The sequence below is a fragment of the Nylanderia fulva genome, unplaced genomic scaffold (assembly GCF_048542155.1).
Source record: "Nylanderia fulva isolate GAGA-0341 unplaced genomic scaffold, ASM4854215v1 Scaffold212, whole genome shotgun sequence".
NCBI classification, from domain to species: Eukaryota; Metazoa; Arthropoda; class Insecta; order Hymenoptera; family Formicidae; genus Nylanderia; species Nylanderia fulva.
This window is the reverse complement of record NW_028190278.1, coordinates 162,083-177,587: the sequence shown is the minus strand read 5'-3', so window position 1 is coordinate 177,587 and position 15,505 is coordinate 162,083. Positions and strand designations below refer to the sequence as shown.

At 30.1% G+C, this 15,505-nt stretch overlaps 1 protein-coding gene and 1 long non-coding RNA gene across 2 annotated transcripts; one reads left to right on the top strand and one right to left on the bottom strand.

The window, feature by feature from the left end:
• Positions 1 to 8,895: 8,895 nt before the first annotated feature.
• On the top strand, positions 8,896 to 10,740 carry LOC114937030 (uncharacterized). The gene is made up of 3 exons (XR_014924664.1): positions 8,896 to 9,343; positions 9,423 to 9,657; positions 9,746 to 10,740. It is a non-coding gene; the product is annotated as an uncharacterized LOC114937030 (long non-coding RNA).
• A 215-nt stretch (positions 10,741 to 10,955) lies between these two features.
• On the bottom strand, positions 10,956 to 13,056 carry LOC114937031 (uncharacterized). Its single transcript, XM_029310389.2, has 5 exons — positions 12,785 to 13,056; positions 12,224 to 12,353; positions 11,902 to 12,150; positions 11,630 to 11,798; positions 10,956 to 11,210 (listed from the first exon to the last, which is right to left on the bottom strand). Exons 1-4 carry the CDS (start codon positions 12,797 to 12,799, stop codon positions 11,752 to 11,754), a joined length of 441 nt encoding a protein of 146 aa, XP_029166222.2. The 5' UTR covers positions 12,800 to 13,056; the 3' UTR covers positions 10,956 to 11,210; positions 11,630 to 11,751.
• Between the last annotated feature and the right edge of the window lie 2,449 nt (positions 13,057 to 15,505).

The window sequence follows — 15,505 nt, the reverse complement described above, 5'->3', positions numbered from 1 at the left end:
TTCAAACGGCGCTTAACGAACTTAGAATTTATTCTTTAAAAACGAAAAATTTTATATGCTCGGACGTGATAATATGGCCGGACGTGACAACATATCATGTTACAACTGCCTTGCGACAAGCACTGACCGCGTTAAAACACAGACGTTGCAAGTAGGGTTGCCAGATTTAATATCAACATTTCCGGGACATTTTGAGGTGATGGTTGAAAAGTGGATTAAATTTTTATTAATTAAAGGTTTTAATAATTAAAGTTATTTAAGTTAAATCTTGTATTTTTATTATTTATTATTATAAAATACAATTTGTATTTATATTCTTTACATCAATTTTAGAATTTAAAATAAATCATCTTTATAAAATTTCAAACTTAGTGAAATGAAAAACTTAATTCTATTTCACATACACATAAAGTTTAAATATTAAATAAAAACAAACATTTTAGATTAATATGTGGTAAAAATGTAATTACATGTACATAATACATGTAATAATTTCTAAACAAATCTAAACAAAATTAAATTTAATTAAATTTAAAAAATATCTTAAAAAAGAAAATAATAAAACAACCTTTGAAAAGAAAATAACAAAGAAGACTTTCAATGTAGTTAATTAATTTGACAATCAGCTGTAATGTTTTTTCAATTACTTTTTATATTTGTCATTAGACTTGACTAATTTTATTAATTCATTACCATCAGGGCTATTTAAAAATGACAAAATGTCTGAACAAGATTGTTCGTAATTAATGCGAACCTGTAATTCCGACTTAATCAAATTCATGGACATGTTATTTCTTTCTTTTGTCCAAAAATTACTGAGCAAGCTGAAAATTCTTTCACAGAAAGCGTTGCTAGTCGGAAGCGATAAAACAAATGCAACTATTTTTTTCAAGTTAATAAAATCTTTATGGTCATTATTCCGAAAAAAATGAGCCCAAATTTTGTCATTTGGCAAATCTTTTGGAAGGACATCAAATACAGCCTTAAGACATGTGAATTCTGAATAAAGGGCATCAATGTCAATTACATCTTCAATCTTCAGTATTGCAGGAAATTCAGACAGAATTTCCCATGTTAATTTTAATTCCTCTGATTTGAGAGACAAAAAACTGAACTTTTTATAAATTGCATCAGGGCTAAAATCATATCTTTCTTGCAAATATTTTATTGATCTTTGCAAAAATATATGCGCCTGTGATATAAATTCATTTTTTCTGTCTTCTGTGAGGTTTTTTAAGATGGATCTGACTTTGGTACCAAAAAAATTATCAGCCAATCGACTTTGTAATTGGTTCAAGAGATTTCGCATTATACTGTCGATATCAATGATGGTGCAGCTATCACTTTCTAATAATAATATTGCTTTGTAAAATTCAGGTAATAAATTTTGTAAGAAGAAAAGATAGCACTCATTTATGCTTTCCTTTGTGCAGTTTTCTTCATGATTCAAATCAATATTGTCACAATCTTTTGAAATAAATTCCCATAGCACCTTATGACAATTATCTTGACCTTTAGCTAGAAAATAATATTTTACTGCAGGCCAACTATATACCAATCTGTCTATAGCTGGCATAAATGATAGCCATCTTGTCGAAACATGACGCAGGAGTTCTTTAAATTCAATTTGAGCAAACTCAAAGCAATTCTATAATTTTTTAGTTTTCAATGCTGAAGAACTAAATTTATTATATATTTTAATAACAATACTTTCCATATCAATATCTAGGCCTTTTATTCCGTACTTTACACAATTGTTTATGATATGACAATTACAATTTGCCATAAATATATGATCATTTTCGGCCTTTAATTTTTGATAAACGGAATTATGTTTGCCATAATTCACAGAAGCATTATCTGCGCTGTAAGCGCTGATTTGACTCATTTTCAAATTCGCAGCAACAGTTATTCTTTTAAGGTTTTCAAATATATCTAAATATGTTTCGTCGGGGTCTTCGTAAAAATCTAATAACTTTTGGCAAATTCTATTTCTTTCATGAAAATACTGAACGGCATATGGAAATGTTTTCATGTTACCAACGTTCGATGCATCTGAGCATACTGCAAAATAATAAGCCTCTTTTAAATTTGATATAACTTTCTTCTGCGAAAATGGCCCAAAAATATTTCGTGTAATTGCTGAAGCTTTAGTGCGCCCACATGCTACTTTGGCAGCAATTTGGCTGTCTGGAATAATTTTATTGATATTTTTTGTAAGACAATCCAAACTATTGTAACTTAAACCGTGCTTAACATTATGGAAAACAATCGCTATTTCTGCCATTGTAACCAAAGTCTCCTCTTTTGAATCTTTTTTTATAAAAAAGTTGTCCACACATCTTGTCATCTTTTTTACTGATTCTAGATTTTTATGCTTAGCAGAACTTGCGTGGACCTAAAATATTGAGATAATCTCATATCGAGTAAATATTAATTAGTATACATATATTGTATGAGTAAAATCTTTCTGTCAATTTTATTTGCAACTGGGATTAAATCCCTGATAATTAGATCTGAGAAATTAAATCCAAGAAATCTTTATAGAAAATTTGATTTTGCATTACATTTTTAAGAAATTCTTACAAGAAATTATGAAATATTAATATAATATAAATATTATATTATCAACTTTTATATACACTTTTATAATAAGACCATGCTTTTATAAATAATATATATTTATACTTACTGTAAGTGCACGGCGACCTTCATATTGAATTGCAATATCAGTATTACATATTTTACACGTTGCAGTAAAACCATTTTTCTTTTTTAACCAATTCTCGAAATTAGGATCATTTATCCATGCTTCATTAAATCCCGTGATTGGCTTTTTGCTTGATGTTGATGGATATTCCATAATGTTAAGCAGAGCAAACAAGCACATTTACGTTCTGATCTGATACTGTCGCTTTCCTGCCGCTTATTGCTTACTGTTCTGTTAGCGGTTAGCGGAGATTTTTAAACAAAAGCCGAACGAGAGAACGCTCACGCGGATCGGCGCGGCGCGCCGCGATTGAACCGGCGCGATCCGCGATGCGACACGTGGATACGCGATACCTCAATACTCCACACAACGACACAACACGCTCAAAGCACGACACAGTGCTATGAACATGCTCGCGAGTGTGTAAATGTCGACAATTGTGACCGCAAAAAAGCCTAAAAATATGAAATAAATTCTAGGATTTTATGATTTTATCTCATTTATATTCATTTATATTCATCATTTAAAATTTCCGGGACAGAACACTAAAATACGGGACACGGGACAAGTCAACAAATTCCGGGACTTTCCCGGAAATCCCGGACACCTGGTAGCCCTAGTTGCAAGTTATGCGTAACACAAAAATTGTTTAAGTGCAAGCGAAGCAAAAGGACTTTAGACTTCCTTCGCTTGCACTTAAGGGATTTGACCTCAAAAAGTAGTAATATAAAAACGAAGCGAGGACTCGTTGGGGCAGTCGCTCACTACCCGGTAGCCGTAACCTTGCGCGTAGTTCGCGAGATAAGACGTAACGTCGTCGTTAACGTGGGGTTAGAACATCAATTTGAATCACTACAGTAAATAACAACACGTGTATAATTTCGAATAAAGAAACTTTAATTAAACAAAAGTGTAACAGTGTAAGTTCATTTAGCCTGATTCAACCCCTGGCGCTCCGGATTTCCATCCCCAACTCGGCGCAACCCCTGTGCTCATCCCGAGGCACACAACAAAGTCAATATCTCTTCAAGGAAACGATCAATGTTAGAATTATAATAGATACTCAATTCACTTGGACAGTACTTTAGAGGAAGCCATCTTCTCTTCTTTCTGTAGTATTCTTTGATAAAGTCTCTCTTAAAAATACCCCTAATGACATGGTGACAATATTTTGATTTATTATTGGTACAACTTTATTTCTATATTTTTAAACAACGTTAAAAAAATCCATTATCTATAATCGATATTTAAATAAAGATATCCAAAATGTTTTATAATTTCTGTCATTTTTAAATAAATTTTCATTATATTCATTTTTCTACTACTAGGAATTAGAATTTTAAAGATTTTGATGTTACAGTTTTTTAAAATGATTCATGTATTCTCGATTTTTAGTCTCAAAAAATTATGAGAAACCTAAATCTATTTTGGCGTTATTTATAGCAAACCTAACTATTAGAGATTCTTATTGTAAGTTTTCTTGAAAATTGACACAAAATGTTTGAGTAGAAAAGATTTTTAGTCGATGTAACGTCAAGTAAGTAAGGAGACTGCTATACATGTTTTGATATGAGATTTCTTTCTAAATGCCTATGGTTTAAGCCAATGTAAAATAGATGCAGCGCGACTAACACAACATCGTCTTCGCATCGGCTCGGTAATTTTGCTTTTTCCTATGTTGCTGTGTTTTTGTATCTTGGATTGGTCGTTTACAGTGTTATACATATAAATATTTTGATATTATGGAGGGATAAATACTTATTACTTAATGACTATACTTAGTTTTAATATAAGATTGTTATGGAATAAGGAAAATTAATTCTTGAGAAGAAAATATTAATATCATATCTATATGTTTTCATACATTCCTGAATTTAATTTCAAGGGGAAGATAATAATACATGAATGCTCGTTAACGAAAGAAATTATTTAAGGTGATGGTAACAAGTTTGTTATTTGAGGGCACCACGCTTAGTGCTCGGTGACGAAAGAAATGTAAGGAATTATAATAGAATATCGCGAGAAGTAAAATGAGTGTGAATATGAATGTGGTGAAATAAAAATGCGTATGATTGTGATTGATTGCGATGAAATGATAATGTGTAATAATGCGATTTAAGAAGCCTGAAATTAGAGATTCGTCAAAAATGAAGAAAATATTCGAATTGCGTGCAGTTTCTCTTTTTTTAAGGAGAAAATATTCTCAACTAATTTTTTCAAATTTGGTTTTCTTATACTGGGCTTTAACTGGCTATATTTATAACTTTCGTGAATAATTCACGAGAATTTTTTTTGATGTTTAGGAATAAACTTATCCAAACTAGTAGTTTATCATTATTTTCTCTAACAAAATATGAGTATTAAAATAAAGTTGTTTCTTCAAAGTCAGATGGTTGGAATATATACTGAATCCATTCTAAGTTGTGTTGTGTCGACCTTCATCTTTAGTTAATTAGTATACATACATACATATATAATTTCTTGAATCTGTATTTGATATCCAATTGATACGTCAGAACAATTTACACTTCCATACAAAAAGAATTGAATTATTATGGATCATTGGTATACATATATATACACATATATATTACTTATTATAACAGCTGAAATACGTAGAAGAAAAAACTTATTTTTTTTTTAAAGTCTATCCAACTATAGCCTTTTGATACTACATTGGAAAATTTAGACATCCTTTTTATTGTATGTTTGTATGTAAGTCCACCAATTTTTGTTAATTCCTGTATCTAATAAATAGAATAATAGCAAATAAATAGAACAAAGCAATGTTAGCAATGTGTTAGCAATAATGCAAACTATTGACAATAACACGTATGAGAGTAGGAATATAAGGAGAGTTCTAATCCTGGTCTTTCAATGTCACGCGGGGGGGGGGGGGGCTTTTGTTGGCAAGAAATACAACGTTACGCGGGACGAGGCCGTTTATCAGCTAATGTGTCGGGATATGTTTATATAAACAAATGGAGCGCTGATGTCGGGCCGCTGGAATTTATAAACAGATATTTATCATTACAATATCCATTACTACGATTTACCTGATGGAAAGTCGCGGCGAAATGTTAAAAAAAATATAAAAATGAATTATAAAATTTAAAAAAGAAATATAGGGGAGACCGGAGACAAAAGTAACATTTTTTACATTTTAAGTCAGTAATCAATTACCTTTAGAAATATATTCAAACTGATTATATCTTGAAATACTCCATTTATTGGTCTATTATTATATCTATGTTTTATCTTCAAATGTGATAGGTATTTAATAAGTTACTTTAACTTTTCGCAAGTGCAATTATGGTTACTTTTATCCTGGGGGTCTAGGGCGAAAGTAACACATGGGGATGAAAGTACCAGTTCTTATTTTCAGGAAAATAAAATAAAAATTATTTTTTTTATTAATGTAAAATAACTTTTATTAAAATACAACATATATATCTATATCGGCTTATTGGCCATACCGCGATGTTCTTTGCGTCCACAAAATTAATTTTTTTGTTGGATTAGGAATAGTATCCTTGGTATCCCTAATTAAGAATATATAATATTCTTAATGTTATTTATTTACGCCTTGGCGGAATTTATGGCGTTATTTGGCTACAAAGGCAGAGGGAAGTATTGTTTAGTAAGTGCCTGGATAGCTCAGTTGAAAGAGCATTCGTCCGGCAAGCGAAAGGTCTCGGGTTCGATTTCCGATTCAACTGACTTTCGGACCAATATTTTTCTCGCCTTGTAGCATTACAGGGGATTTAAATTAAAGGGATATTGCAGGAATTAGGGATCCAAACCAAGGATACTATTCCTAATCCAACGAAAAAATTAATTTTGTTGACGCAAAGAACATCGCGGTATGGCCAATAAGCCGATATAGATATATATGTTGTATTTATGTAGGAGGCTGAATTATATATTCTTAATGTTATTTTATTATAATCTTTTATTATGTAATATAACTTTTATTATAATTTTTATTAAAAACTTTTATTATATTATTAAAATAAAAAAATAAAACAAATAGGTAGGCTATTTTTATAATCTTTAAAAAACTAAAAAAAAAATTATATTAGGCAAAATAATTAAAAATAATATCACAACATAATTATTACTTATGCCACATTAATTTTGTGCCTTTTTAAATATACAAAATGATTTAATTCAAAATAATAGTAAATAATCTACTTGTACAAAGGAGATTTGTATCTATTCCAAATCACAATTATGGCATACGTACAGGGGCGTAGCCAGACTAAAATGCTAGAGTAGGCAAGAAGATTGACAGGGTAGGACAAGAATTAACAGGACGAACCATAAATTTATAACATTTTTCAACTTATTATTTCAGTTAAAATTATTTTTTATATTAAACAATTAAATAGTAATACACAGACAAAAGTATACTCAAACGCCAAATACATATGGTACCTTGTTTATTAAATAAATAAATAAAGATAGTGCCTATTTTAAACGTCTTAAATAATAAATTTCTAAATATTATTTTTAATTGGATTACTGAAGTAAGTATAAAATTTACGTTTATGTAGTTTCATATTTAAACTTTAAACCAGGGATCCGGACCGAAACAGAATTAGGGTTCGGTTTCAGTTACGGTTTAATAAAATATTTAATAACTTCCGGTTCCAGTTTCGGTTTCTTGATAAATAAAAGATACCGAAACCGTTTAAATTACGGTATTTTCGGTTCCGGTTTTTTTAAATTATTATCTTTTAAATTAAATTAATTTTTATTCAAGTTAATTTCTAAATATATTAAGTTTTTAATTGTTATTTTAAAAAGTTATGAATCTAATGGTATAAATAAACAACACTGTATCATATATGAAAATATATTTATGTATCATGTATTTAATTATTTCATGTCATAAATAAATTTTGTTACAAGTATAAGGAAACTTATAAGTTATAAGGAAAATTGCACTTCGAGATATCAAATAATGAATGCAACAATCAACATCAAGTTGCCTAATCCTAATCCTTAGTGATTTTGGAACGTTTTACAGGCGATCCATTTTTATCGGAATTCTCTTCGTTTTTTTTATTGCCATCGCTAGAATAGTTCTTTCTGTTATAAAAAGAGGCAGACAATAATTATAATAATGATTTCGAGATTCAATTCATATGTCCTTTTGCAAAAATATAAAATATATACATTTCTGAGAAATATAGAAATTTCTGATAAATATAGACATTTGCGTAAAAACCGAAAAGAAATACCGAAAATAACTGTAAACCGAAAATAATTTAACAGTCCGGTTATAGTTCCGGTGTTATAAATTTAATAGAATTTCAATACGGTTTACGGTTTCGGTCCTACTAAAAAAAACGGTATGTACGGTTATCGGTTTCGGTTCTGGTACGGTCCAGGTCCCTGTTTTAAACTCTCTCTCTATAATATAAAACAAAAAATAAAACTTTTTAGTTTAAGTATTAAATAAAAATATTAAATAATATACTAATCAAAAAGTGAAAATAGTATAAACCAACCAAACAATATTTTTAAAATAAAAATAATATCTTTACAATAAATATAATTATCAAGATATCACAAAATTTAGGAACATAAAGAATAACCATTTTATTGGTAGGTAGTATCTATTGGGTTGTAACCTACTATAATGTAGTGATAGTAACCTATTTACTATATATGTATATCTGTAGTTAAATATCAGAAAAAAATAAAAAACTAATTTAAATTTTATTAATTGCACGTTGCACGACAATGCTGGTCATTAAAATAGTTGTAGTTTTCTGTTTGCGAACGGACTTGTAGCGCGAGTGAAGCGCAGTGAGGAGAGAGAAATTTTCGAGAGATAGATCGGGCGACCGCCCAATAAATAAATTGAGTCGGTTTCAAAAGAACTTGCACTTTTATTAAAAGAACTCGAAAAACGCAAGCGATAATAACAATTATTTCGATTCCGGATTTAATAACTATTATGCCCCGACGCCTCTAGTCGGCGAAATCGTGTCCGAATTCGAATCAGTGTCCAAAAAAGTAGCCGTGTCAGTAATAATTTCCGCGTGTACAAATTCTCGTTTATCTCGTCGATTATCGAAAGGCGACTGCGAATCGCGCTCGACTTTTGCGCCTTATAAAGGTAACATTTCATGAGCAGTGAAAAGCAGCAGCAGTTTAGTAACTAACTAGTATTGTTTGGTGAATTCACAGAATTGCTGCGCTGCCCATGAAATAGGTTTCCTGTGCAGTGTTTTAAATCGTTAGCACTATGTCGTATAATCAAAAATTATATCAGTGGCAAACAGAGTGTATACTTAAAATTAATGAGTATAATGCAAAAATAAATCAAAAACAAGCTGTAATAGCGGCAGCTGTAGTAGCGACAGCTTACACAAGTATTAAAAGAAAATACAAAAAGAAACGATATTGGATGGCTGAGATTTATAAGCAACGACGACGCATAGGATTTTATTACTTGGTATTCCCAATGTTGAAATTAGATGATCTCCGATTTAAGAATTATTTTCGGATGAACTGTACTCAATTTGAAGAGTTACTTGCATTAATTGCGCCAAGAATACACCGATAATATGCCATTCGAGAACCGATTGAAACGGAACAACGTTTCATAATATGTTTAAGGTAATGCAATATGTAATATGTAGTTTTTTCTATTATCCTTTTATTGTAAGTAGAAAGGAGTAAAATTTTAATATTTTAGATACTTAGCTAGTGGTGACAGTATGGCATCCATGTCACACCAGTACTCGGTTAGCCAAACAGTAGTTTCTCAAATTATTCGTGAAACATGTGAAGTTATATGGGATACATTGTACCCTCTTGTACTTCCATTACACACACATAAAGAATGGAGGGAGATTGCAAATGAAATGAATATTAAATGGCAATTTCCACATTGTATTGGGGCAATGGATGGCAAACATGTTATTATACAGGTATAAAATGGTTTTCTGCATATCTGAATCAAAATTTGCATATAATTCACGCAGTTACTCTATAACTCAAATTCTATTTTTCTTTCAGAGTCCTCAACACAGTGGCTCTGCTTATTACAACTATAAAAAATCCTTCAGTATTGTATTACTAGCAATCTGTGATGCGAACTATGTTTTCACATATGTTGACATTGGTGCCTATGGTAGACAGAGCGACAGTGGTGTTTTTTAAAAATTCGTTAATGGGACAAAAATTTGCACAGGGACAAATGAATGTTCCACCTGCCGAAGAAATTTATGAAGGAAGTTCCAAGTACCCTTATGTATTAGTTGCAGACGAAGCATTTCACTGAGTCCATACTTGATGCGTCCTTTTTCTGGAAGAGATCGTTTGTCAACAGAACAGAAGATTTTCAATTACCGACTCAGTCGAGCAAGAAGAACAATAGAAAATGTTTTTGGGATTCTTGCTGCTCAATGGCGAATATATAGAAAACCTATCATAGGAAAAGTTGAGACTATTGAAAACATAGTGAAAGCAACAATAACTTTACACAATTGGCTACGCAAAAAAGATATATCAAATAGAGAGCAGTCATTTATATCTGCTGGTATGATTGACGAAGCAAATGATGGCTCCATTATTGAAGGCAACTGGAGAAAAATTGTGCAACTAGACAACAGTGTCCTGCAACCATTGTCTTCTTGCTCAACACACACATATACAAGAACGTCTGCTGAAATCCGACAAAAATTTATGAATTATTTTAATGAAGAAGGCGCTATTCCATGGCAGTTTGTACAAGTTTTTAAATAAATAAATGTTAAATTTATCAGTCTTACAATAATTTCTATGATTTCATTATTAAATTATTAAGGCTTCTTGTTCCTCGTCGATCATGTCGGAATCGTGACGTCAGAAGCGAGAAAATACACACTTAAAATTTTTGCGTGCCATTTTTAGATAAAAAGATATATCAATGTAACAACACTACAAAAGTCTTTGGCATACTTGTAAAATTATCTGAAAACTCTTTTTCCTTTTATAATCAATTAACAGCTGTAAAATGAATGTAATATGAAATCCAGTCCGTCTAAATATTTATTATTTATTTATTTATTAAACTGTTTTGGATCATTAAATAAATAAATTTGATTTTGCATAAAAAAATAATTATTTATTAGGACCACGCACAATATAAAATATGTATTATCATAAATTATGTATACTATAAAATATATGTTTAAAAAAAATACAAAATATTTTTCTTGCAAATAAAGCGAAGCATAGTAAGAAGTAATATTAGATAGCATTTAGAAGTTTAATTTTTCATACATAAATTGCAATATTTCTAAAATTAAAGTCCTTTTTCGCTCTTCTGTTTGTTGCCTTAACTGACTCCCAAGTATCAAAAATAATCCATCTACTTCGTCTAGGGTCGGAGATGGTGGCAATGTTAACGGTTGCATAGGAGTTGCAATTGTAGATATAGCATCTGCAATTTGCTGAATTGCTGTATTTGGTTCTTTCATATCTGAATGAGTTGTGCGTCCTAAAAAATAAAATAATACTTACAACAAAAACAATTTTTACAATAAATAAAAGGGGATTTATTATGATGGATTTAAGATAAGGATCTTAAAACATCATGACATTACAAATCATCGGTAACGTAATTATTCATTAAACTCCCTTGTATCCACTGAATAATACATATAAATATATGTATTATTATTCAGTGAATGAATAAGAATTATAATTGATATCATTACGTTACGTTTTTTATTCAAGGGGGGGTCTGCTGCTTCTCCTGATCCAGATTCTAAATTTGTTGTAGTCCTATAGTGTTAAATAATAATTACATAATAGAAATGGCACTAATGAAGTTATAATAGTCCAATCAAATTTGTTACATAAATCTAGGTTTATTCCTAAAATTCCAAAAACAAAGTAATTTAGATTTATACATACTGTTTTGTAATGAGAGTATCCTTTAAAAACAGCATTCTGTCAAAGTGCTTCCATTTTTTTTTCTTTGATCCTGCAGCTTCGCTGGGCTGCTTATCTTCAGTTATTTTGCGGCAGAATGTGTCTCACAATATTTTCCATTTCTTTTGAGCTTCTTTTGCACTCAATCGGCCTATTAATATTATATATATATGTGTGTATAAGTATTAATGTATGTATAATGCAAACATTGTTGTTTTATTTTTGATAATAATCATAACATTAACATCACATACCATTTAACATTGTTGATACTTGTTGCCATTGCTCATTGATTGCCAGTCTATTACGCTGTGTGATGGGAATGTTATAATTATAGAGAATTTCTCTTCGAGATACTTCTTCGATAAGTAATTCCTCTATATCCTCAGTTTCTTGAGTACTAAGTGAACTTGTGGATGGTTCATTTTCAACATTGATAATGTCTTCTACAATGGCTTCTGTGTTATTGCCTATATCACTGTGCCTTATGATAGTCCCATTGTCTATGTATATAAATAACGTATCCATTAAAAATTATTACTTCACAATATGTAATAAAATCTTTACTTGTCTTACCACACACTGGATAAAAATAGCGATTGTTATCGATATGCACACGATTATAATTCTCCAGACAAGGATGTTGAAGAATTTCATTTTCATCAACAATAATTTCGCATACTCCACATGTATTTACCATTTGTATCTGAAAATTTAAACATTATAAATTTTTAAATAAGAATAAATAAGTTAATTGTTATTAACAAGGTAAGCATTGTCAATATATATATATATATATATATATATATATATATATATTATATTATATTAGAGTGTTTCCTAATCTATAATCTAACCTAATTTATGTATCAAATGATTTGTGATTAATTATTTCATATCTAAGTTAAGAATGAAATACCGTATGTATATATTATTAATTTCAAAAGTTTCAAAAATATATGTCTATAATATTTTTAATCCAATGATGTAAACAAATTCAATTATATATAGATTTCGTCTGAATTAATTTTTAATAATAAAACATATCTATTTATCTATGTACCTATTATTACTAATTATTATCTAACTATTATTAACTTACAATTATTTTTATAATTATAGTTAATACAAACTTACCTCTGGAGGTTCCATACTTTCAAATATATGTCCATATGCATATAACTATTTAGCGCTTTTACTGCTTTGCTGTTCAACAGGATGAACTTCAAACAGCAAAAACTTGCGCCGGAAGTACGTCATCGAATCTAGTTACTTTCCAGAATGCTGCTGCTTTTCACTGCTCATGAAATGTTACCTTAAGGACACTGATCCTTCTAGAATCTAGAAAGATCCGGCGGGAAAAACAATCCGACAACAAATTCTATTATTCGGGTCTTTCTAGAAGGAACGAAAAGATACGTGTTAAACAAATATTTATCACGGCTGGCGGTATACAATGGCCCGAACGGACGCGTTCGCTAAACGTTGCGCTGCGGCTTAGTGACAGCCGTCTCTCTCTTTCCCGCTAGCGATGCTAGCAGCATCGGCTGATTCCCAGCATCGATAATATTTTATTTGCTAGAACCATAGCAAAACGAAAGTCAAGTTTTTTCATAACATTAAGCAGCCCAACACTTTTTGCTATGTCGCCACCATTGAATTTTTTTGGGGGAATTTCCTCTAATGTTTTAAGTATTTTACTATAATTAGAAAAAATTACTTTAGCCGCTGCCAAGTGACCCGACCATCGCTGTTCTAAGAGTCGCACTATATTTTTTCCTTCGTATAATTGGGCTACCTAACCTATGTAATATATATTATGCAATTAATTGTATGTGTAAACGTGAAAATTGCACAATAGAAAATAAGTTAAAAGAAAGAATAATTGTTCCTTAAATATCATACTTGTTAAAAAATTAATTTCGTAGGATGGAAAAATGTTTTTTTTCTAGTTCGATATAATTAATAACATAAATGATAATCCTTAAGAGTCGCCAGTAATAAATAATAAAAATCTCTCCTCCAATTTTAAAGTCGACCAGACTGGCAATAATTTATTTAAAAAATTAGTTAAATTACAACGTTTCGGCTGTCATTGCAGCCCTTTTCAAGTAATCAGATTAATACAATAAATCAAATTTACAGCAAACCCACGACAAAATTAACCATTGTTTTGATGAACAATGTATAACTGACAGAAGTGAGCACGAAAAAATAGATGTTGACTGTTAGTCAGAGTGACTAAGTTTTCTGCTAACAGTCAACATCTATTTTTTCGTGCTCACTTCTGTCAGTTATACATTGTTCATCAAAACAATGGTTAATTTTGTCGGGGGTTTGCTGTAAATTTGATTTATTGTATTAATCTGATTACTTGAAAAGGGCTGCAATGACAGCCGAAACGTTGTAATTTAACTAATTTTTTAAATAAATTATTGCCAGTCTGGTCGACTTTAAAATTGGAGGAGAGATTTTTATAATTAATAACCTTTTCATGTGTGTATATATTAATCTTTAGAGGACGGGAAGCCAATATTTTGGGTCTATAAGAGTCGCTTATTTTTCATGGTACAACACTATAATAAAAATATAAAAATTCTTACTTCAAATTACAAAGGTTACAAAAAAATACGCCCGTCTTTTAAAGGTTAAACCCGAAAGTATTTATCCAAAATTATATAAAATTTATTAAATATACATGCCGTTCATTTTACCTTTTATAAGAATACTTTATTTGATCCATATAAAAACTCGAAAAGAATTGACTAATATATCGAAAAACCGCGAAATATAATCTAACAAAACCTAACAACCTAATCTAACAAAAGTTATAAAATTTCTTTTCCATATATGTAAAATAAAAATTGATAAATCTTGATAAAATATGTCATGAATATATGTCAAATTGTTTTTAAACATAAGTTAAAATAAGTAAGGAAACATACGTCCTCCGCCACTGTCTTGATTTGTTCTTCACTGATATGTACATCTTTGCCTCTTTATGGATAAATTCTATTGCTAAGGATGCTAAGGTAGCATGATGAAAAAACTCATGCAATGTGACACACTGGTAAAAAAATGCTTTAGAATTGTAATTTCGGATATTGCTTTTATAATGATTAAATGCAATCTGTGATTAAAGCAATGTACATAGGACACAGTCTTTTTAACTGCTTTTTGAATACGTGCTGAAACTCCTACTTTACCACTCATTACACTTGCTCCGTCATAACATTGACTTAGAAGATAGTCTGTTTTTAAGTTATTCTCTTTTAAAACTTTTAAAGTTTCTTGTGTGATTGTCTCCGCGTTTAATTTTTTAGTAGTTGTTAAGATGAGAAGTGATTCCTTAACTTTGCCATCTTTTACATATCTAATAGCAATTGATATGTTTTCTCTGTTGTGTTTTATTGTGTGTTCCATCTTCTAATAAAGTAAACCAATTTACGTCAACACTGTTTATTTCTTGGACAACATTTTCTCGCACAATTTTTGTAATTACAGCTATAATTTTATTTTGTATTTCTGGAGATGTGTAAATTGCGTTTTTTGAAATTGTTAATTGACATTCTGAAAGATATTTGTCTTTTTTTTTTAAGTATATTCAAATACATTTTTAAAAAGGCCTTGTTCATCATCTTTGATATTAAAGTGTCCCTGCAAGGCAAGTTCATTTACCACTAAAAATTGAACAATTTCTGCAATAGTTTTAATATAATAGCGATTTTTTCAAGTACATTTGAATTAATAAGCGTAGAAATAGATTGAGAAGTGTCGGTTCTGTGCATCTTTTCTTGCCATAATGCTATTGCTTGCAAATGGTGTATACTTTGTTCATATCTCAGAAAACCTCTTGCA